General features: G+C 57.6%; 1 protein-coding gene across 1 annotated transcript in view; it reads right to left on the minus strand.

The window, feature by feature from the left end:
- Nucleotides 1–3,779: 3,779 nt before the first annotated feature.
- FADS2 (fatty acid desaturase 2) overlaps nt 3,780–21,156 on the minus strand; it is a 34,684-nt gene continuing 17,307 nt past the window's right edge. Inside the window, exons 6-12 of the mRNA XM_046643081.1 lie at nt 13,274–13,334; nt 12,784–12,860; nt 7,558–7,655; nt 7,202–7,298; nt 6,796–6,875; nt 5,841–5,966; nt 3,780–5,551 (exon numbers count right to left, since the gene is read on the minus strand). Of these exons, the coding sequence (XP_046499037.1) occupies nt 5,500–5,551; nt 5,841–5,966; nt 6,796–6,875; nt 7,202–7,298; nt 7,558–7,655; nt 12,784–12,860; nt 13,274–13,334 (591 nt within the window). The 3' untranslated portion in view covers nt 3,780–5,499. The remainder of the gene's footprint in view (nt 5,552–5,840; nt 5,967–6,795; nt 6,876–7,201; nt 7,299–7,557; nt 7,656–12,783; nt 12,861–13,273; nt 13,335–21,156) is intronic.

Here is a 21,156-nt window from a genome sequence, read left to right on the forward strand (position 1 = left end):
TCAAATGAAAAAAACAATTTATGCACAGTCCAACTCCCTGGGGCCACCACCTGCTCTCACCTGGCACAAACCCTTGGCTGTCTCTCAGCCCGTTTCCTCCTTGAGAGGTACTTTCTGCCTTGAAATCAAACTCCTTATGCCCAGAGCAAGTCCCACATCCAGGGTCCCTGCACAGCTGTTCCCTCTGCGGGGAGTCCCGCTTCCTGTTGCCGCTGTGGAAACCCTGCTGACTCCTGGTGCCATGTGGACTCTGGGATGGCATTCCCTCTAACCCCTGCCTGGGCGGACGGTCAGCGCATTTGGCTCTGATGCCCTTATCGGGAGATGTTAGCACCCTGGACTCCGGGGCAGCGCGTCCCGACCCAGCAAGAGCGCTGAGCCTGCAGCGCCACCCAGGGGCGCCCGGAGTACCCGCACTATTGTGGGGCTGGCCGTGCTCCGTGCTGCCCCTGGCGGTGGCCGTGGGGAGTGCGCCCTCCCGTCTGCAAACTGGTTGCCTCGTAACTTGCTTCGACCCTTGGGGACGCCCCTTGGCTTCAAGCAGCCTCTCCCTCCCCCCGACCTTTCCTTCTGGAGTCCTTCCTTGGCGGGTCATCTTTGCCCCTGTCGCAGTCTGTCCCTCATGGTAGTGCCTCTGGGGACAGGTCACCAACGCGCCCCTGAGCTGAGTTCCCCCTTCTCTGGAGGTTTCTCATGCAGTCACAGAACAAAGACTTAGGAAGCACGGACTGGGCTTGAAAAAAGGAGGGAGGGGCCTTGGGGGAACCTCTAAGAAACCCTGTGTCCTGCTTTACGGTCTGCACGGTCTTGGGTTCAGAGGGAAAACAGAATTTCTGAGAAGCCATGACTGGTTTATTCATTCCTTCTATCAACCAGCATTTACTAAGTGTTTTGTGGGCTGGCCCGAGGCAGATGGTGCAAAAAGATTCCCAGGAACCAGCCCCTGCTGTAATGTGACAGACAGACTCCCTTGTGACAGGACAAGTCTCAGATCTTTTACTGGGTTTTCCCACACAGCCTCCCCGCCGTGTCCTGGAGCACATGGCTGCCTCGGGCTCCATGGCCCTTTCCAAGCTCCGGGTACATGTCACTCATTCTCCTGGATACTTGCTCTTGACCCGGATGATTTGGAAGAAAGACCTCGATGCCTTCAAAACTCAAAGTAACGTACTCAGGATAGCAGAGGACAGCAGAGACATGAGCTGTCAATCCTGGCATGCGAGGTGGCCGCTGTTCTGCTGATGCACGAGCCAGTCTGGCTGGAACCGTAAAAACACAGGCTTTCTGGACCTGGAGCCCACCTTCTGCCTCCAGGCCTCAGTTTCTTCACAGATGGCTGTAGGCCGTCTCAGGCGTCAGACCAGGGGTCTTTGAGAGGCTGCATCCTGTCCAGAGAGGCACACCTCTCTGGGGATGGTGCAGCTGAAACAGCTGAGGAGTCTAGCTCAAGGTGCTGTCACATGCGGCGTGGAGGTCACCCCCAAGGGCAGTCCAAACCCAGCCTAGGTGGCTGCCACCTCCACCTGCCCTTTCTCACCAAACGCCTCCTCCCTCCTCCCAGTGGGCCAAGAGTCTTGTGTCCCGCTTGATGCCCAGGGAACTTGCCAGGCCACTGACCGCCTCTGGGGCTCCGGGTCCACATATGGCCCAGGCTGTTCTGCCAACCCCTCCTCTGGGCCGGGCGCCCTGCACACATCCACACTACCCACCATGCTGATACCGTTTTATCGCGGTAGTGACCGCTGGTGAGTGAGCTCCTATCTCCTCCACAGGGACTAACCCCTTCACCGTCTCTGCCCGCTCGGGCCAGCTGTTGGGTCTCCTGAGAGCAGTCTGACATTTGGCATGATGGACGGGGGAACGCCCTGGTCTGGGTAACAGCCCTTCCCTTGCAGGGGGTGGAGATGGGCAGGCAGAGGGCTGGGTGAGGAGCAGGGATCTCGCGTGCATGCCCCGATCCAGCCACTGTCACCCAGTGATCTCAGGCCAGTCCTGTCCCCTCTGGTCTCGGCCTCCTCACCTGTGAATGGAAGCTTCGGGTCTTGGGATCGCTCAGGACATTGCTCTTTAGGGTGTCACAACTTTGGCAGGGAGTGGGGATCAGAAACACATTATTCTGCGTGTTGGGCAAAAGCCTCAGTACAGTTTGGGGGCGGGGGGGCAGTTAGGGAGCAGGTGTGGGTGTCCCCAGCTGCTCGCCCCAAGGGGAATAGTTCAGGATAAGGCAGGAGTGGGGGGAGAAGTCACAGAGAAGATCCAGGTGCCCATCGACCTGGGCCGAGATTCACCTGGTGCCCTCAGGGCTGCAGCATCCACGTGGTCCATCAGTCCTTCCCATCATTCTTCTCCTCCCCGGGACCCTGGTTGTCCCTGGTGATGGGCCCTGGACTTCCAGCTGGCAGGGGTGGGGGCCTGTACCACACCATCCTAGGAGTCGGGTGCCAGGCCCAGCCCAGGTAGGAGGCGGAACACAGGCAGAGGTAAGAGGGATGGAAAGTATGTTCCCCCAAGGTCTTCTAGCCTCAGAGGGCTCTAATGGGTCCAAGAGGGCAAGGCCAAGGTTCTCACAGGGGTTGAGCGATGACAGCATCCTTGGAGCCCTGCAGCTCAGTCTCTTCACTGTACAAATGGGGAGACAGTGAGCGGCCCAGAGGGCTGAGAGGGCAAAGGGCTCACCCAAGGCCATTCAGGGAGCCAGGGGTGGGTCCCGGCCTCTTGGCTCATCAGGGCTTCTTCTGCCCTTCTAGGACCTTCTCCAGAGTCTCTGCGCCCACAGGGGATCACACACACCCTACCTGACTCAGCTGGCTGTCCCTGCCAGCTACAGTGAGGTCACAGGCAAAACCAGAGGGGGCCGAGGGTCTACTCCGGAGCCCTCCCCACCCCTGCTGGGAGGCGATGCAAGGCCAGGTGGGGAGCCGCTGAAGTGCTGGGCACCCTCAACCTCTTGGCCCTTCCCCGGCACACCTAGCTGGACCTGCCAGCTGAGCCAGGCCACAGGCGGGTGATCAGAGCTGCGTGGGGGCCAGCGGGAGGCAAACCGCACAAGGGCCTGGCCCATTCCTTTGGACTCTTCCCAGGTTGGGGGTCAGACAGAATGAGGACTCAGTCTCTGTGCCACTGCCTATGAACTGGTGACGCTGGGCTGGGATGGCACGGGCCTCTCCCCCCCAGGTTGTAGGGACCAAATGAGCCACTGCACAGGCACAGGGGCCACAAGATGGAAGCGTCGGTTTCCAGGGCTTTCCTCAGCCCCTTCTGAGATTCCCTTTGCCCTCAGGGCTCTGTGCACTGGCTGGGAAACAGGCAGAGGGGAGTCCAGCAGAAGCTGAGGCTGTGGGTGGGTGGACAGCTGGTCCCGGGATGAAGATGGTGAGAGACAGGGGAAATGAGGATGTAAGGAAGGCGGCCTGTGCCAGCCCCCCTTGCTGCCCTCCAGAGACCCTCTGGAAAGTCTCACATGGCTCTGGTGGTCTTTGGAGTTGGGTTTGCGTGAGCTGCTCCTTAGGAGGGAGGGGGGCCAATTTATCTGGGTCATTAGCCCCAAATTCCTGGCCTGGAGCACACTTCCAAGAAAGGGAGAGAAAGTTCTCTCACGAACAGAGGTAGCAGTGGGATCGGGGTGGATGACCCCAGGGGAGGGAGAAGAGAGAGGAAAAGGGCTCCCCGTGCCAAATCGTCACCAGACCCTGGCTCCTGCTGCGAGGCCCCTTCCTCCGTCCCGACACCCACCCGGCATAAGCATGCAGAAGCACAACGACAATGGCTGATGGAGGAAGTGAGAATAAAATTACTTCTTTTATTTCCAAAAAATGGAGAGATGGGGGAGCAACACAATAAAAATTAAGATCAGTTCCCTATGGATCCATCCTGCCTCTGGGGAGAGACAGCAGCTCCTGCTGTCATGTTCTCAGCTGGAGGGCCCAGGTTGCCATGGCAACCCAAAGTTCTGTCCGCTAGATGCTGGTCCCTCCTGGCTGGCCAGAGCTGGGGAGGGCCAGAAGCCCTCCCCCAAAAGGCCCCCACTCTGAGTTTATTCCTGCCCCGCCCTCCCCTGAAGTTAAATATTGATTAGTGGGTTAGATTTCAGAATGCGGCAACTCTGCCCCGCTCCCAGGGTGGCCTGCTCCCCTCCCTCCCCTCTCACTTTCCAATCCCCTCAGCCACCTGGCCTGCAGCCCCAAACTCCTCCTTGTCCCGGTTCCCACTTGGCCCTCATTAGGTCCCCCCACCCTCCACCCGATCCCCCGGCTCTTCAGGGTCACCTCCTCTGGGACTCCCTACCTCTCGGCCCCCCTGGCCCTCCCGACAGTCAGGGCCACCGTGGCCCCAGTGAGTGAGCCCAGCTCAGCCCACTGCAGGACCTGGGGGAGGCTGCGAGGGGCAGGTGGTAAAAGGCAGATTGTCACAAGGGCCGGCCCAGCTGCCACCCCCGTCACATTGTATCGTGTAGCAAAAGATTAAAAAACAGTAAAAGACACAAGAGAGCGGAAGACAGCGAGAAAGGACGTCCACTGGCAGCCCCGCCGTGGGGAGGGGCTGTGATGAGCCCGAGGGCCCAAGACTGCTCAGGCCCAGCGGCCAGGGACTGGCTGGCACTGCCTGGCAGGGAACGGAGCACTTTGGAGAAGGGTCCGATCGCTCCAGAATCTTAGGTCTCCCAGGCAGGACCAACAGCTGAACGAGGTGGCGGGCCAGGGCTGAGCCAGCCGATCGGCTGACCCCCTGACCTGGGCACTGCCTCTGCTGAACCCACCTGCCGGACTGCTCCCTGGGACCCAAGGCCACTGGCTCTGGCGTCAGGAAGACGGCGGAAGGTGGTCAGATGGAGCTGCACAAACCCTGGGTCAGGGGGCTCCAGCGGGGCGAGGAGGACATTCCCTGGGCCCCAAGATCTGAGCTGCTGCACTGCAGGCGAAGGGACCCTGCAATCGGGGCTGGGGCCGTGGACATCTGACGAGAAAGTGGCGCCTGCGGGGAGGCCCCAAGTACCGACCTGGCAGTGGGAAGGACACTTTCCAACCAAGGGGTGGCCCGTGGGTGGCCATTGAAGGGTGGAGCTAGGCCTGCAGGCTCGGGGAGCCATCTTGCCCGAATAGGACAGGACCCAGCCTCACCGACCTCTGAGTAACTAAGGGAGAGAGGCGGGCAGCAAAGCCTGGAGGCTGGGCTGCCTGGGGAGCCATAGGCCGCTTCTGTGGACCTCTGGTCTGGCAGATGTTAGGGGCAGAGGGCGGAGGAGGGGTGGGGTCACCTCTCTATCTACTCCTGGGAGAAGGGGCTGGGAAGGGCGGGGAGAAGCCAGGCCGACAGATGGTGGGTTGGAGGGAGAAGTGAAGGGGAAAAGGAGAGAAAACAGGAGAAAGACCAAAATTGAGGTCTGTGAGCTGACGCATACCCCCAGCCTCCCGGATACCCCTCAGAACAAACCCCACCCCTCCCTTGGCCATCACGCCCGCCTGCTCCCCCATCCCCCTGGGCACCCCGAGGGCTGCAGCTTCATTTGTGGAGGTAGGCGTCCAACCACAGCTCCCCAGACTTCTTCAGGGACCTGAGAAAGAGAGGAGCGGGGATAGTCAGGAACCAGGAGGGTGGGCAAGGGAGGCCATGCTGGGGGCTGCCACAGTGTGGGGCCTGCAGGGCTGCTAGCTCAGAAGCCAGGCAATTCCTAGTAAGGGAGGTGGCCTGGTGGGGACACCTGTGTCAGCAGGGCTCGGTCCCTCTTGGCACCGCCGCTGCCCTGTCTCTAGCATGCGCGGTCCCAGCTACATGCTTCCCAGTCCCTCCCCGTGCCCCAGGGACCCCGGCAACCCCGGCACCAGCGGACTGCCCCCTCTGACCTGATGATGTCCTGCAGGGCCCTCAGCAGCGGCTTCTCCTGGTACTCGATGCCATACTTGGCGCACAGAGACTTCACCAGGGGGGCGACCTTGTGGAAGTTGTGCCGGGGCATGGTGGGAAAGAGGCTGCAGAGAGCGTGTGCTGTGAGAGTGTGAAGACGCCCCCGCCTCCTCTCTCGCCCACATGAGGCTGGCTGGGGCTCAGGGAGCCCCTGTCCGCAGCTCTGTCTGTGTGCCCACTGAGGTGGCTGGCATGTGGGGGGGGGCGGGGGCGGACATGTCTGGGTGGGGGATGGTTCCTGGACAGGGGTGTTTGATTGTGCTCCGGGCAGCTGGAAAGAAACTAGATGGCCAGAGACACAATCTCATGTTTATCTAACAAGGAAATGAAATAGGGTGGGGCGTGGTGAGAAAAGGAGAGTGGGGGAGGGGATGCGGGGAGGGGGAAGATGGGGGCGAGGGGAGGGGATAGATGGGATCGAGGGGAAAAGGAGAGATGGGGGCGAGAAGGGGGCAAGGGGAGGGGAGAGATGGGGGAGGGGAGAGATGGGGTGGGGGTAGGGGGGAGAAGAGGGCAAGGGGAGGGGAGAGATGGGGCGAGGGGAAAAGGAACAGTGACAGGGGGGAGGAGAAGATGAGGGGTGCCAGGGGAGTGGGGCTCTGGGGGGCAGTCCCTCAGCTATCTCTGTTCCAGGCAAGCTCTCTGACCTGGCTGGGCCTCAGTTTCCCTGTCAGTGAAAGGCTCAGTCCCCCCGCCCCGCCAGGCTCACAGAGCCACAAAGCTCGGGCTACACGTGAGGTGTGGTTGTCACTGTGGCCGTGTCGCACAGGGCTGGGGCGTGGAGAGAGAGAGGTGGCCCCCACGTGGTGGCCTCGGCCCAGATGGGGCTGGTGACCGCTTCCTTCCCACAGTATGTGGCCCGCCTGTCCCCAGCCCGCCCGCGCCCCCACTCACTGGTGCTCGATCTGGAAGTTGAGGTGCCCGCTGAACCAGTCGTTGAAGAAGGACTGCTCCACGTTGCAGGTGGCTGCCAGCTGTGGAGGGGAGGGGCATGAGTGGCCGGGAGTAAAAGAAGGACAGGCCTTGTCTTCTTCCCAGGAGGCCCAGCCCTACTCGGGGTCTCAGGACCACCCCTCTGTGTCATCCTGTCCTGCCCGGGGTCCTCAGCCCACCTAGACTCCCCACCAGTCCCTCCCAAAGATTCCCGCCACCGTTCCTTGCTCGTCCCCATGCCAACCAGCAGGAGCACACGAGCAGCCCAGGGCTGGGTCCACCGGGCAGCCACGTTTCTGGGGGCCGAGGACGTGGCCCGTGGGTCCAGGCTCCACAGGGCCCCAGTGCCCAGCTCTGCTGCCCTCACCTGGCTGCTGAACCAGTCTCGGTAGGGCTCGCGGTCAATCTCCATGACAATGTGATTCATTTGTGTGACCCACACAAACCAATGACTCTCCAGGAACCTGCAGGAGAGCACAGCTCAGCGCTCGGGCAGGCTTGTTCTCCGTGAGGCCCAGCCACGGTGGGGACAGACCCTCTCTCCCAACCCCGAGGGACCCGGGGCAGGGGCATGGCGCAACTGCAGCGCCTGCTGAGGTGGCAGGACGTGAGGCCCAAGGCGGGAAGTGGACACCTCTGAGCCTTTTCTCACGGGGCCGTCACGTCCAAGCCCCCATCAAGGCTGGTGCTCAGCCCAGGGATTAACCAGCAAAGCTGGGGCACCTGATGAAGTTGAGGAAAATGATGGCTCCCAGGACGCCATAGAAAGGGATGTAAGTGATGAAGAATCGGGCATAGTAGCTGATGGCCCAGGCCAGGTCCTGCAGAGAGAAACAAGATTAGACGCGAGATGGCCCCACCCTCCTTGGCACTGCGCCCTGACCACAGGTGTGTACACAGCGCCTCACGTTCCCCGCCAGGTCCAAGAAAACCCCAACCGGCCTCTAGGAAGTTGGGCGCCAGGCCCACTCAGCACGCGACACCTGCTCCCGCAGGGCGTGTGCGGCTGCCTTTGTTTCCAGGCTGAGTGTTTTAGCTGTGTGTGCTGCTCTCAGGCAAAGAAACAGGGACGGAGACCAGGAAAGGTGAGCCGAGGGCAGCCGGGCCTTTCGTGGTCCTGGGGATTCTGAAGGTGCGTACGCCACCTGCACACAGACCTGAGACCTGGCAGCTCACGAACTGCCCTTCAGCCTTATCCCCACTCATCAGCACCTGGGATGTCCTCCCTCGACTCTCACTCCAGCACAACATCACAGGCGAGCAAAGGCCAGGGACACCATCCGTCAGGGCCCTCCCAGTGACCTCTGACACTGCTGGCCCTCTTCCCATGCCCGATTCTCCTCCGGTCCCCTCTCTACTCCGCTTTCCCTTACTGCCCCTCCCGGGGGTGATGACAGACAGGGCCCTGAGCTGGCATGTCTTCTCTCACTTCCTGGGCAACTGCCTCCCCAGGCTGCCTCCGCAGCTCCACCCTCCACAGCAGCCTGGCAGGACTCTGCCACCAGAGTCCACGTGCCTCCGCTGGACCACAGCAGTAGCCTCCCATCGGCCTCCTGCTTTCCCTCAGGCCCCCAGGGCAACCTGAGTGACCTTCTTAGCACCAAGCAGCCCCCCATCTCTCCCCACTAAGCCCTCCCACCCCTACCCTCCCCCATCTGCAGGACAGGGAGAGAACCCCCCACCAGGCTCTACACGGGTTGAACGCGTGTTACAATAATTGTAGCCTGTGAGTCTGAGCTCTAAATGACTCCCATCCAGTCAGCGCACCACCTGCCACCATAGAGACCTTCCTGACATGTCAATGGGATCACGCCCCTGCCATCCTCAAGGCCATCACTGGCCTCCTTCTCCACCGAGCGGATAAAGGATAAAATTCAGCGCCCAGGGTTGGCTGCACGGGCCCTTCGCACGCCTGCCCACCGACCCGGCCTCTTCTGCAGCCAGTCTCCAGACCCGCATGCACCCGGCCAGGCCGTGCTGTCTCGCTGCAGTGTCTGTGTCCAGGCTGGACCCCCCCCGGAGGGTCCTTCTGCCCTTATCGGCTCCGCAAACGCCTCCTTCAATCCAGCTCTGTTCAGTCAAGCTCTACAGACAGGCAGTGGATGCCTTCTCTATATTAGGGACTGAGTTAGATGATGGCAGCAAATGGAGGGCCTTCAAAAGACAGGCTTATAAAGAGATTCCTTCAGTATCATACGGAAGGGGCTGGATAGGGACAGGGGCGATGGCAACGACCCTGGGGTTTAGGAAAGGCCTCCATCAGGAGGTGGTGTCTGGGCTGGGCTGGGCTACACCAGAGGTCAGCCAAAGGACCTGTGCAGACGAGGCAAGGCCATGGAGAAAAGCTCAGACAGCCGCGACTGCAGCGTGTGTGCTGGGGGAGGTGAGCGAGCAGGGGTTGTATTGATGTACAGATTCTACGTCCAAGAGCTCGAGGTGGGGGCGGGAGGCCGAAGCCAGGTCACCTCCGCCTGGGGAGACTGACCTCTCTCTCTCAGGCCACGGGGAACCGCGAAGAGCTTGCAAGGATGAGGAACACGGTCACATTTGGATCTTAAAATAGATCTCTGCCAACCGGGGATGGAGATGAGGTTATTTCAGTAGCTCGGACACGAAAGGATGGAGGCCCAAACCAGGACCCCCAGCACCGACGAGGAGGCAACATTCCAGAACCATTTAGGAAGCACAGGCAGTTGCATCTGGGGACTGCTTGGCGGCGGGGAATCTAGCTTTGTCCCCGGCGTTGGCGCTATCAGCTGAGCAGGAAGGAGGAGGGGAGCAGCCAGGAAGAGGAGAGTCCAAAGGGCCAGCCGTGGACCAAGGGCGAGACCTTGGGACCCACGAGGTGGTCTTGAAAGGGGCGGAAGAAGCAAACCTTACAAATTCTGCTCCTAGTTTTCATCACATTCCTTTTCCTGTCTCTCTCGTGTGCATGTAGGGCAGTAATGAGCACATACCTATTAAAGGGGGTGTCAGCTTATTTATTTATTTTTGTGCCTTAAAGTGATCCATAACCACAAACCTGTTTCAGGGGTAGGGAGTGAAGGAGACGCAGCGAAACAGTCAGAGAGGTGGAGGAGAGCCGGCGGAGGTGGCCCTGGGAAGCCGAGAGGCAGAATTTCAGGAGGGAGAGGTTAGTGGTGTCAGACAGAGCGGACCTCCTGGAAGGTGAGGCCTGGGAAGCATCCCCAGGATGTGGCCACCGGCACCGCTGCCAAGTGAGTAAAAACCTCCCTCCGCGGAGCTCGTGGAAGCCATCAACCCCTCTCCTCCAGGCCAGGGTTTCTCAACCGCCACATGATTGGCATTGCGGGCTGGATTATTCTTTGTTGTGGAGGCTGTCCTGTGCGTGGTAGGATCCTCCTTGTCTAGATGCCCACTGGACACCAGTAGCACTGCATCCCCAGCCCCCGAGGTGCAACAATCAAAAACATCTCCAGCTGGGGGCTGGCCCCGTGGCCAAGTGGTTAAATTCATGTGCTCTGCTCCCGTGGCCCAGGCAGGGTTCACCGATTCAGATCCCAGGCATGGATCTAAGCACTGCTCATCAAGCCATGCTGTGGCAGCGTCCCTCATAGAACTAGAATGATCTACAACTAGAATATACACTATGTACTGGGACTTTGGGGAGGGAAAAAAAAAAAGAGGAAGATTGGCAACAGAGGTTAGCTTGGGGCCAATCTTCCTCACCAAAAAAAAAAAAGTCTCCAGCTGTTGCCAAATGGCCCAACAGAATTGCCCCTGTTGAGGACCACTGCCCCAGGCCACAGCTGCACTTTTCCCCTGAGGTCCCTCTTACCATGCATCTGAAAACCACATGGCAGGGCATGCCTCTGCCCCACGAGGTCATGGGCCCCCGAGCATGGCACTGGCTCTTATCCACCTTGAATCCCTGGTGCCAAGCCAGGGAGCAGGCAGAAGGCCCTGCCCTCCCACCCAGGCTGAACCCTACTCCCTGGCAGGGGGGAGGGCAGGGCCCACCGGGCTCCCCACCACCAGGCCTGAGGGCCCTATCTAATTTCCCAGGCTCTGCCGCCTGATCCCGGTCAGGTAGACAGTCCGATTTCCTTTCCTGCTGCCCCTATTTAATGCTTTGTCCCTTAGGGAACGAGCACAGTAAAGAAAAATGATTAAACTTTCATGTCAGGAGTCATCTGCCATAAAAGCTGATTAAAAGACACCCAACAGCATTGCCGGCCCAGCCCGGCACGGCTCTCCTTCCTTTTCAGCTGTCACTCCTCCCAGGGCCCAGGTGAGCCCCGGTGGAAACAGCGGTCACCACAGGGCCAGGGGATCTGGTTGCAAGTGCCACCACTTAACTGATCCAGAAACCCCATCCCTCCAGCCTGTCCCCGCCTCATCCATCAGACAAGGTGATGTGACGTGATGTGGGTGGCAGTGCTGAACTGTTCCTGGAACACAGTAAGTCCCAATGAGAGGCTCACTTCGAGGGAGGTGGCATGTTCCAGAAATGAGGAGTACAGATTCTACCAGCATGGGGCTGGCCGGCTTCCAGAGTCACACCAGCTCCCCAGCCCCCTGGCCCGCTCCGGAGCCCCAGTCCCCACCCTCATAGCAGAATCAACAGACACGGCCCCTTTGCCCACACTTTCAACAAGAGAATGTAAGACCAAGTATTTGAAGCCGTTAACATGCTATACAAATACGACGTATTGTTACTGGAGAGACTGGTGGCCGGGGTGTGGGAGAGCATAGGACGTTGCGTCAGGCGGCCTCGAGTCTCGTGCCTGACCTGTCCCTCAGTGTCACCTTGGCAAGTCCCAAACTTTCAGTCTCGATATCTCTATTTATGAAACTGGGTTTAAAAAAGAAGAGCAGTGATCCCCTCTAAGTGACTGTCCACTCGGTCCCGAGGGCAGGGCCCCCGAGCCTGTGACCCCACTCTGCCCAAAGCAGGCTCTGCCGATGGTGACTGCTCCCTCCAAGTCATTCCATCACGGGCACATCATCCTCTCAAGCAGAATCATGCCTGCACGTCTATGTAAAGCCGTGGACCGTGCCGGACGGCCCCTCTCCAGGGTCCTTTCGCCCTCTCTGGAGGCAGAATCTGGAGATTCCACCAAGCCTGGTGTCATGGGCTGGACTGTGTCTCCTAAAATGCATAGGTTGACGTCCTCATCCCCAGGACCTCACAATGTGACCTTATTTAGAGATAGGGTCATTGCACATGTAATTAGTTAAGATAAAGTCATTAGGGTGGGCCCTAATCCATTAGGGCTGGTGAACTTATAAAAAGGGGAAATTTAGAGACAGATACAGACACTCACGGAGGGGAGCTGATACACAGAAGAGACAGCGGCCTCCACAAGCCAAGGAGAAAGGCCTGGACCAGACCCTTCCTTACAGCCTTCAGAAGGAGCAACCCCACCGACACCTCAGTCTTGGACTTCTAGCCTCCAGAACTGTGAGACAATACAATTCTGGTGTTTCACAGAACTGACACTCAGTTTGTGGTACTTTGTTACGCAGCCTGAGCAAACTAACACACCTGTCATCTCAGCTACTGCCCGGCTGCTCTCCATTTACCAACCAGCATGCAGTATGCATGACCTGGGTCACAGGGGCTTAGGGCCACACGTGGACATGGGAGGGCAATGGCTGGGGTGGAGCCTTGGTCGGGGGGTAGGCTGAATTTGGTTCCCATCATGTTGCCTTCAGGAACTTTCTGAGGGTGCTCTGCAAAGGCAGTGGCTCTCCCAGTGGACCCCGCTGTGAGTGGGGGGGGCTCTCGAGGAGTGGGGTGCTATGGCCTCACTGGCTCCTGGCAGCCTGAGAGCATGCCCCTTCCTGAGAGTGACAAGGTGGCCACCCTGGGAGAGGCCTGGGGCCACACAGATCCCACAGAGGCACACGGGGGCACAATGCAGGCCCCCAGCATCCGCTCATCGCAGTCACCCTCCTCCCCGACTCCGGGCCCCTTTGACTCACCACCCAGTCTTTGCGAACAATCATGGTCATGATGATCTGGTACTGGAAATACAGAGGGATGAGCAGCGGTGGGCCAACTGCAGGGAGAGAGCAGAGGTGCTTAGGGACCCCCTGTCCCGCCCGGCCTGGGCTGGAAGATTGGGAGGCACTGGGAGCAGAACGCTGAATGTGGGGCCCGGCTCTGCAGCCCATGAGCAGAGGCGGCCGGGGGCCCTGGTACCCGAGGAGGGGGCTGGGGGCAGACAGCACACTCCCCCTGCACCCCGCCCAGGGCTCTCAGAGTGTGGGACCCTGGGCCAGCGTGTGGGACACCTGGGGCCTGTGCCCCATCTGGATCGTGGGCTCGCATGGGTTGGCGGCAGTGGCCCCTCCTTCTCTAACAGATTTAGTGTCACTTTCCAGGTCTGAAAGGGTGTCGGGGGCAGGGGGGATAGGGCCGCTCTGGGGTGAGAAGGGGCCCAGGATGTGGTTGTGGGGGCCCAGCACTCACTCAGGAAGAAGTATTCATGCTGGTGGTTGTAAGGAAGGTACTTCAGCTTCTTCTTGCCGTACTGAGGAGAGAGCAGAGCCCATGAGCACTCAGCCCCCCTCGGACCCCAGGCCTCCGTGCCCACAGCCACGTGCTCTGCAGCCCCGCCCCTTCCTCCTGCTAGGGGGCCTCCGCCCCTCTCCTGTCAATCTGCACCCTGGGCCCGCCAAGGCTGGGCCCCTCTGGCCCTCTGGGCTCCCGGCCGCTCCGGCTAACAGCAGCCAACATCTGTGCAGCCCCAGCTGAGTGTGCCAATCCCGAGCTGCGTCCCATGCAGGCCTCAACTCAGGCTCTCCCCCGAGAGCCCACCAGCCAGCAGGCACTTCTGAAGCTGAGGCTCAGGGTCAAGCCATTGCCCAAGGCCACATGCAAAGTGGGCCAGGCTGGGCTCTGAACCCAAGAAAGCTGGCTCAGAGCCTACGTGATAGGCAATAAATAAATGTTTGTTGAGTGAATGCACAACTGAACAACTCACACGAGGGCACGGGCACCCAGAGGGAGCTCCTTGGCCAGCCTCCACCGCTTTGGGAGTGAGAAGAGCTCCAGGGTCACCCTGGAGAGCTCTCCGGAGCCTGAAGCAGCCAGGAGAACCCAGGTAAGGGCCTGAGGAATTGTTAACAGTCAGCAGGCTGGGAGCATTGACCTCCATGAAGCCTCCTGCAATTTTCAAAAGCTAATCACTCCTCCCAGGTGGATGCTTTCCACTTGAGGACACCAGCAGGTGAGAGGAGGTCACCGCATGGATTCCTCGGGCAACATCGGCTTACCTAATTCCACCCAGGGCACCGCTTCCCTCTCCATCGGAGCCTGCATCCCCGGGCAGCCTGGTACCCAGAAACTCTGAATGAGAAGGGCCAGGCAGGAGCCTGGGCATCCTCAACACACAAAGCTGCTCAGGCCCCTCTGAGCCTGAGCTGATGAGGAGCGACTGTCCCACAGGATCCCTGCAGCCCTTTCATTCCAGGGTCCAGCCCCCTGGGGACCAGCCTACTCTGCTCCTGCAGGGCTGAGAACAAAAGATGCTGCTTGCAGAGTGGCATCCATTTCCCCTTGCTTGCGATGCTGGGGGGCTATGCAGGGAGCCCAGGTCTGGACACTGCCTCTCATCAGTGCTGAGCCCCTGCACAGGTCACCTAGCCCCCCCTTTAGCTTCATTTAGCATCCAAACCATTGGTTGTTAAGAGGAGCCAATGAGAACAGGGACATAAGTGCCAGGTGCTGAGCCACGAGACAGTGCCTCTCATCCGCCCCTCCCCGGATCGGAAGGCCGGAGCCATCCTCCTCCGACGGTGTCCATCCCCACTTATTGCGGTTGGAAGATCAAAGCAAGTTACAGATGGAGAAACGCCGGTTGTCGTCTTGATCTGTGCCCCCGTTCTCCTGGTGAGAACACGAAGAGGAAAGTGATTGTCAAAATCACAGGGAGGGCCCATGGACTCCATGAGGAAGGGCCCTGGGTGGGAGCAGAGCCCAGCCGGTCCCCAGGACCGGCATCCTGACGTCAGCAGCCACGGTTACAGCACGGCTGTCCAGAACACCACCAGAATCGACTCCTTTGTTCCGTGTGGCCTCCTATGCCTTGGCAGGGGCTCACTCATCCCCAGAAAGTACGTCCACTTGCACGAAGGCTGTCATTAAGGCCAGGATTGAGGCTGGTCTTGGAGAGGTCCCAGCCAGAGAAGCCTCAGAGGCAGTCTTGGACGATTTCCCAGTGGAGGGAGGGGCGGGGGGTGCCCCTTGAGTGGCCAGTCCATGGGAAGTACAGCTTCCCGGGGTCCCTGGGAGTGTGTGGCCACAGAACAAGCCTCGGGATCCTGCTCTGACCTCGTCCCAGAAGCCAGGACATAAGCCCACAGGCCCAGCCTTTCCTGCCAGCTTCCTTGGCCCCGGACAGGAGCCCCCCCCAACCACATCTCTGCCCCACAGGTCATCCCAGGGGACCGCCCCAGGCCCAGAGGACCTCTCGGGCTGGTCAGGCTCTACTCGGGAAGCGAGCAGCCCAGGCAGGTCAGCAGAGACCAGAGGGTCCCCAGAGAAGGACGGAGGGGTGGCCGAACTGCTGGGGGGGGGCCCCTGGGGAGTTCGTCTGAAGCTGCATCTACACAGCAAGCACACCGTTTTCATTGATTTATGGTGACCTTTGGGGGGACGACAGAGACTACGGGGGCTGATGCTCCATTAGCTGCCCCCAGCCAGCGAGCACAGCAGGCTCCCACGTGCGCCCCTTCAGAGCCCCAGACTGCCCTGTGGGAGCCGAAGAACCCCTCCCCCAGGCAGCGGAGGCCTCTCCATCACCCCTGAGGGCTCCCAGGCTTAGGGAGGCAGGGGCTTAGGATCTGGAAACAATTTATTTGAGCAAATTGCTCCCCGCCCACGAGCTTTGAGTTCCTTATTTGCAAAGCGGAGGTATGATGGGTGCTTCAAGGGGTTGTTGAGGGATGTGAAGTGGCTGTAAAAGCACTTTGGGGCTGTGAACAAAAGGTTAGTCAAGGGCCAGCCCCGTGGCACAGCGGTTAAGTTCACATGTTCCGCTTCTCAGCGGCCCGAGGTTCACTGGTTCGGATCCCAGGTGCGGACATGGCACCGCTTGGCAAAAGCCATGCTGTGGTAGGTGTCCCAGTAGGTGTCCCATGTATAAAGTAGAGGAAGGTGGGCACGGATGTTAGCTCAGGGCCAGTTTTCCCCAGCAAAAAGAGGAGGATTGGCAGCAGTTAGCTCAGGGCTAATCTTCCTCAAAAAAGTTAGTCAAGTCACACGTGTGCCTGTGTGTGGTGACACACCAAGATGTGACTGCACGTTGGGGCAAGTGAAAGGTCGTCTGTCAGCGTACGACTGACCCACAGCGCTAGCTTCCCTCTGGCTCTTGGATGCCAAGCCCCGAGTATGGCTGACTTTCTGGCTCTTTCTTTGCCAACACCTGGCTGCACAAGTCACGGGCTCGGGGAACGGATGGGAGAGGTATTTTAGAATGTACCAAGCTGGGCGGGGGAGCTCCTGGCCTCTTCATTCTTCAGAAAGCTGGAGTGATCCTACCAACACATTTCCCCAAGCGCCCACCAGGTGATGGCACTGGGCAGGGATCCACAGGACCCGGAAGCCCTGGCTTGGCCTGAGTTTGGAAGGTGGCACTGCCTTTTCTGACTGTCATCTCGAGCAAGTTCTTTCATCTCTCGGCCTCAGGCGTTCCATCTATAAAATGGGTTTGATCACAGCTCCTGCCTCACGGTTAAGCAAGGATGAAGTGATGCCCTGTACGCGGTGGCAGGCCCACGGACTCAGGAAGAGCCTGCCTTCCTCCCCACTGGGGGCTGCAGGGCCTGGAGGACCCCGCACACCTCCTCTCCTCCAGGAGAGTCCTCATCGCATGCACACAGGGAGAAAATTGGGCGGTGGGGCTGTCACAGGGAAGACGTAAGGAAGACAGAAGGTACTTTCACTCAAGCAAGGGTATGGGTGACTTGTGGTGTCCAGACCCCAAAAAGGAGATGGTGGTACACACAGGGCTCACTCTGACGTGTTCCCAAGCCGAGGGTGATAGGGAACGCAGGCCAAGGGCAGAGGGAAGGGAAGCACTGCCAGCCCTGGTGGTCTGGCGTCCCAGAGGCCCACAGTCCTTGGCCCTGGTCAGGCTGACCCTCCTGGGCTCAGTCTCTCCACGGACCACAAGGCCAGGCTTGGATTACCGGCTGAGAGGCTGCCAGGGGCATGTGCAGGAGACTTTGCAGCTTGGGAACAAAATGTCTGAGGAATGACAAGGGCTTTCCTTGTCTTTTCAGGGGTGGGGGAGGGGAGCTGTCACAAAGCCCAGTCCTTGCCTCTGGGAACGAACAGAGTCAGAGAGAGAGAGAAATGAGCAACATGGCCACACCAGGCACGCGCGGAACAGTAAAGCCCAGTCCACCGGCCCCGAGAGGAGGGCACAGGGCTTCCAAGGGAGGACTAGCCCTTTGGCCTGTTCACGAAGGGCCTGCCTGAAGCAGGCAGCCTGCAGGCTCAGCCGAGGACAGGCAGTGGGGCAGGGAGAGTGTCCCAGATGCGCAGAAAAGCGGGGTCTCAGGCAGGAAGGCGGAAAGACTTCTGTGAGCCACGGGCAGGGTTACAGGGATAATGGCCTCCCGTTCCCTCCATGATATGGGAAGAAAAAAAAAAAAAAAGAAATGAGCAAAACAAGAGACTGGCACTGACATCACCACGATCTAATTCTGTCCTGGAAGTTCCAGTAATGCCATAAAAACCAAACCAGAAATAAGAGCGTGATGCTACGAGAAAGAGAGTCTAAATTTTCGTTATTTTCAAGGATATGACTGTCCGCCCAGGAAACTCAAAAGAATCAACTGAGAAACAATTAGAATCATGAAGAGACATACTGGACACTAGTTGGACACGAGATAAATAGCCGAACAGCAAAATCTTCCTGAATACCAGAGAAACCCAATCCTAACGACAAAAATAGAAAATAGCTAGGAAAAAACTGAAAAAGAAACATCCAGAAGACATATAAAGGAAAGTATAAAGCCTTTCCAAGAGACAGAAAAGGAGACGAGTAAATGGAGACAGACGTCTGATTCCTGGATGGAAAGGCTGACCACAATGACATAAATTCTTTCTAGAAGAGGAAAGGCCGCTACAAGCTCACAGTGACTTATTAAGTGGCAAGGATGCATCAGTGTGACGCCTGAGTCACCCAGACAGCCCCCCGTGAGAGGACAGACAGCCCAGACCGGGCGCTCGCTCTGCCACACGGATGGGTGATCTGATGCGATGGGGAAAACCGTCTCACTCCAGAGAAATGTGAAGGGGGTACACCATCTTACTCAAGTCCCATTTGGCAAGAGTTAAAACAAACAAAAGGGAAACCATAAAACCCTGAAAATAATATGGATGGAGAACTTTCTGAGTATAAAAGAAATGATAGGACTCCCCAGGAGGAAAAATGAATACGTCTTGCTACATAAAACAAATGAAACCCTCCCAGAAGGCATAAATAAGACCAAGAGGCCGGAAACCAACTGAGAAAAGGGCTTTGCTGTGAGACCGCGAGCTTACATGTCTGCCAGCTGGGCAGCCCTCTGGAGCCGCCTGGTTGGGCCGGTTGGTTCGTCTATGTCCAGGGATAACAGCCCCGCCTCCTTGCTCTGGAGGCCAAGACTGGCTCAAGACCCCATGGCCTGGCTGCCCAAGGCCAGTGGGTGGTCCTGGCATGGTGCAAGTGCCATCAAACCCATTGTCACCAAGGTCCCTTCCAGGTCAGCACAGTCCTGTGGACAGCAGGGCACAGCTCAATCAGTAACCCAGAAACAACTGGCCTTTTCTTTCCTCCATGTGTGTGCGAGAGAGAGGAAGATTTCCATGGAGCCCTGTGGCCCTGGCTGTGGTCTTTCAAATGCCACTGGTAACTGGATAACCAGATGCCCTAAACTGCACCCCCCCAGCCCCTCAACCTAAAGCTGGCAATTCAAAAAGTGTCTAGAGAGAGGAGACGTTGGAAGAGGATCCAGCAGCCACCATACAGAGAGGAAAGACATCTTCATGTGCCAGCGTAGCTGGTGAAACTAGATTTTGCTGTCAGGGACACAGGGAACATCTGTCAGGACAGCCAAGAGCTCGACACAAAGCCTTGAGGAGGAAGGGAAGCCTTTGTCTTCACTGAGCAGATTGCCCCACGTTAGGCAGTTCTGCTCTCCGGACACCTCAAATCAAAGCTAGCAAACTGTCTCCTGGAAGAAAAACATAAGCACGTTCTTGGGCAGAGAATAAACTCCCCGCCTGCCTCGGGAGGCTCCCCACTCTCAAAGTACTGGATTTTGCCTAATTTCCTCTGGAGGGCCAGGGTCACAGAAAACCCATGTTTCTGCTCAGATATTCTCTCGGGTGGAAATGAAACGGGAGAGACGGGCTACACAGCAGAACTGGAGGAACAGATTCCTCTCCTCGTTCCAAGCTTTGGGGGCCAACGCTGCTGGGAACAGGACTAGTTCAAGACCTTGCTGCTTACCAACCGGAAATGTGCCTCACTCGGCAAGTGCTCACTGCACCCTACATCGTGATGCTTAAGATTTGCGTGAAGGAACAAGGAGCTGCTTCTTTTCTTTTTTCAAAGATTGGCCCTGAGCTAACATCTGTTGCCAATCTTCTTTTATTTTTTCTTTTCCTTCTTTCCTTCTCCCCAAAGCCTTCCAGTACACAGTGGTATATTCCAGTTGTAGGTCCTCCTGGCTCTGCTATGTGGGACGCCGCCTCAGCGTGGCCTGACGAGCGGTGCTGGGTCTGCCCCCAGGATGCGAACCTGCGAAATGCCAGGCTGCCAAAGCAGAGCGTGCGACAGGGCCGGGCCTGCAACAAGAATCTGCTCACCTTTGGTTCACACCATCCAGGTATTTCCAAAAAGTAAATCATATGAAGATTTTTTTTCCGATAAATGGAATCCTAACATAGAGACTGTCACATAGAGGCTCCACTTTTTAAAGAAACATGTTAAATGAGGACATGGTTTAAGTTCTTTAAAGCATTGGGGGTGTTTTTATTGAAAGAAAATTAAGAATTGGAAAACACCAAATTGTCCCGCATTATATAACAGTGCGAGTTACAATACGGTGTAGAAACACAGCAGAGCACTGGACAGCCCCAGGATGAGGCAACGTACTTGGACACAAGAAAAGAGGTCCACGTTTGGGGAGGTGGCAAGGTGCACAACAGAATAGGTTCTAATAGAATACATTTTTGTTTTTCTTTTTTGAGGAAGACTAGCCCTGAGCTAACATCCGCTGCCAATCCTCCTCTTTTTGCTGAGGAAGACTGGCCCTGAGCTCACATCCGTGCCCATCTTCCTCTACTTTATATGTGGGACGCCTGCATAGGTCCACACCCAGGATCTGAACTGGCAAACCCTGGGCCACCGAAGCAGAGCATGCGAACTTAACCACTGCGTCACCAGGCCAGCCCCTAAGTTTTTCTTTTTAAAAAACAGATACATGGGAGGAGCTAGCCCCGTGGCTAAGTGGTTAAGTTCGCGCACTCTGCTGCAGGCGGCCCAGTGTTTCATTGGTTCGAATCCTGGGCGCGGACATGGCACTGCTCATCAAACCACGCTGAGGCAGCATCCCACATGCCACAACTAGAAGGACCCACACAAAGAATATACAACTATGTACTGGGGGGCTTTGGGGAGAAAAAAGGAAAAAAATTAAAAAGTAAAATCTTTAAAAAACAGATACATCGGGGCCGGCCCAGTGGCATAGTGGTTAAGTTCACATGCTCTGCTTCAGTGGCCCAGGTTTTGCAGATTTGGATCCTGGGCACCGACCTACACACTGCTTATCAAGCCATGCTGTGGCGGCATCCCACATACAAAATGGAGGAGGATTTACATAGATGTTAACTCAGCAACAATCTTCCTCAAGGGAAAAAAAAGAGGAAGATGGGTAACAGATGTTAGCTCAGGGCCAATCTTCCTCACACACACAAAAAACAAAAACAGATATATGCATGTTTACACATACACAGAAAATATTTGGAAGGATATAGAGCATGTTGTCAACAGTAGTCACCCTCAGAAGCACGACATTTGGGCAAAGCAGGGTGGAGATAATCGGAGACTCATGTTTTAATTTTGTATACTTCTGTGATATTTAAATGCTTATAACAGGCACAGTCTCTATTTATAATAAAAAAAAATGTACTAATATTAAAACAAGGCAGTGTGGTATGGTGGAAAAAAATGACCTCGCTGTCACATTTGGGGCCTCATCTTAGACTGGCCACTAAAGTCTGTGACCCTGAACACATCCCCTCCTCCCACTGAGCTTTGCCATCTATTGGTGAAGCAGGTTGGACCAGACCATGCC

The sequence above is a fragment of the Equus quagga genome, chromosome 17, assembly GCF_021613505.1.
Source record: "Equus quagga isolate Etosha38 chromosome 17, UCLA_HA_Equagga_1.0, whole genome shotgun sequence".
NCBI classification, from domain to species: Eukaryota; Metazoa; Chordata; class Mammalia; order Perissodactyla; family Equidae; genus Equus; species Equus quagga.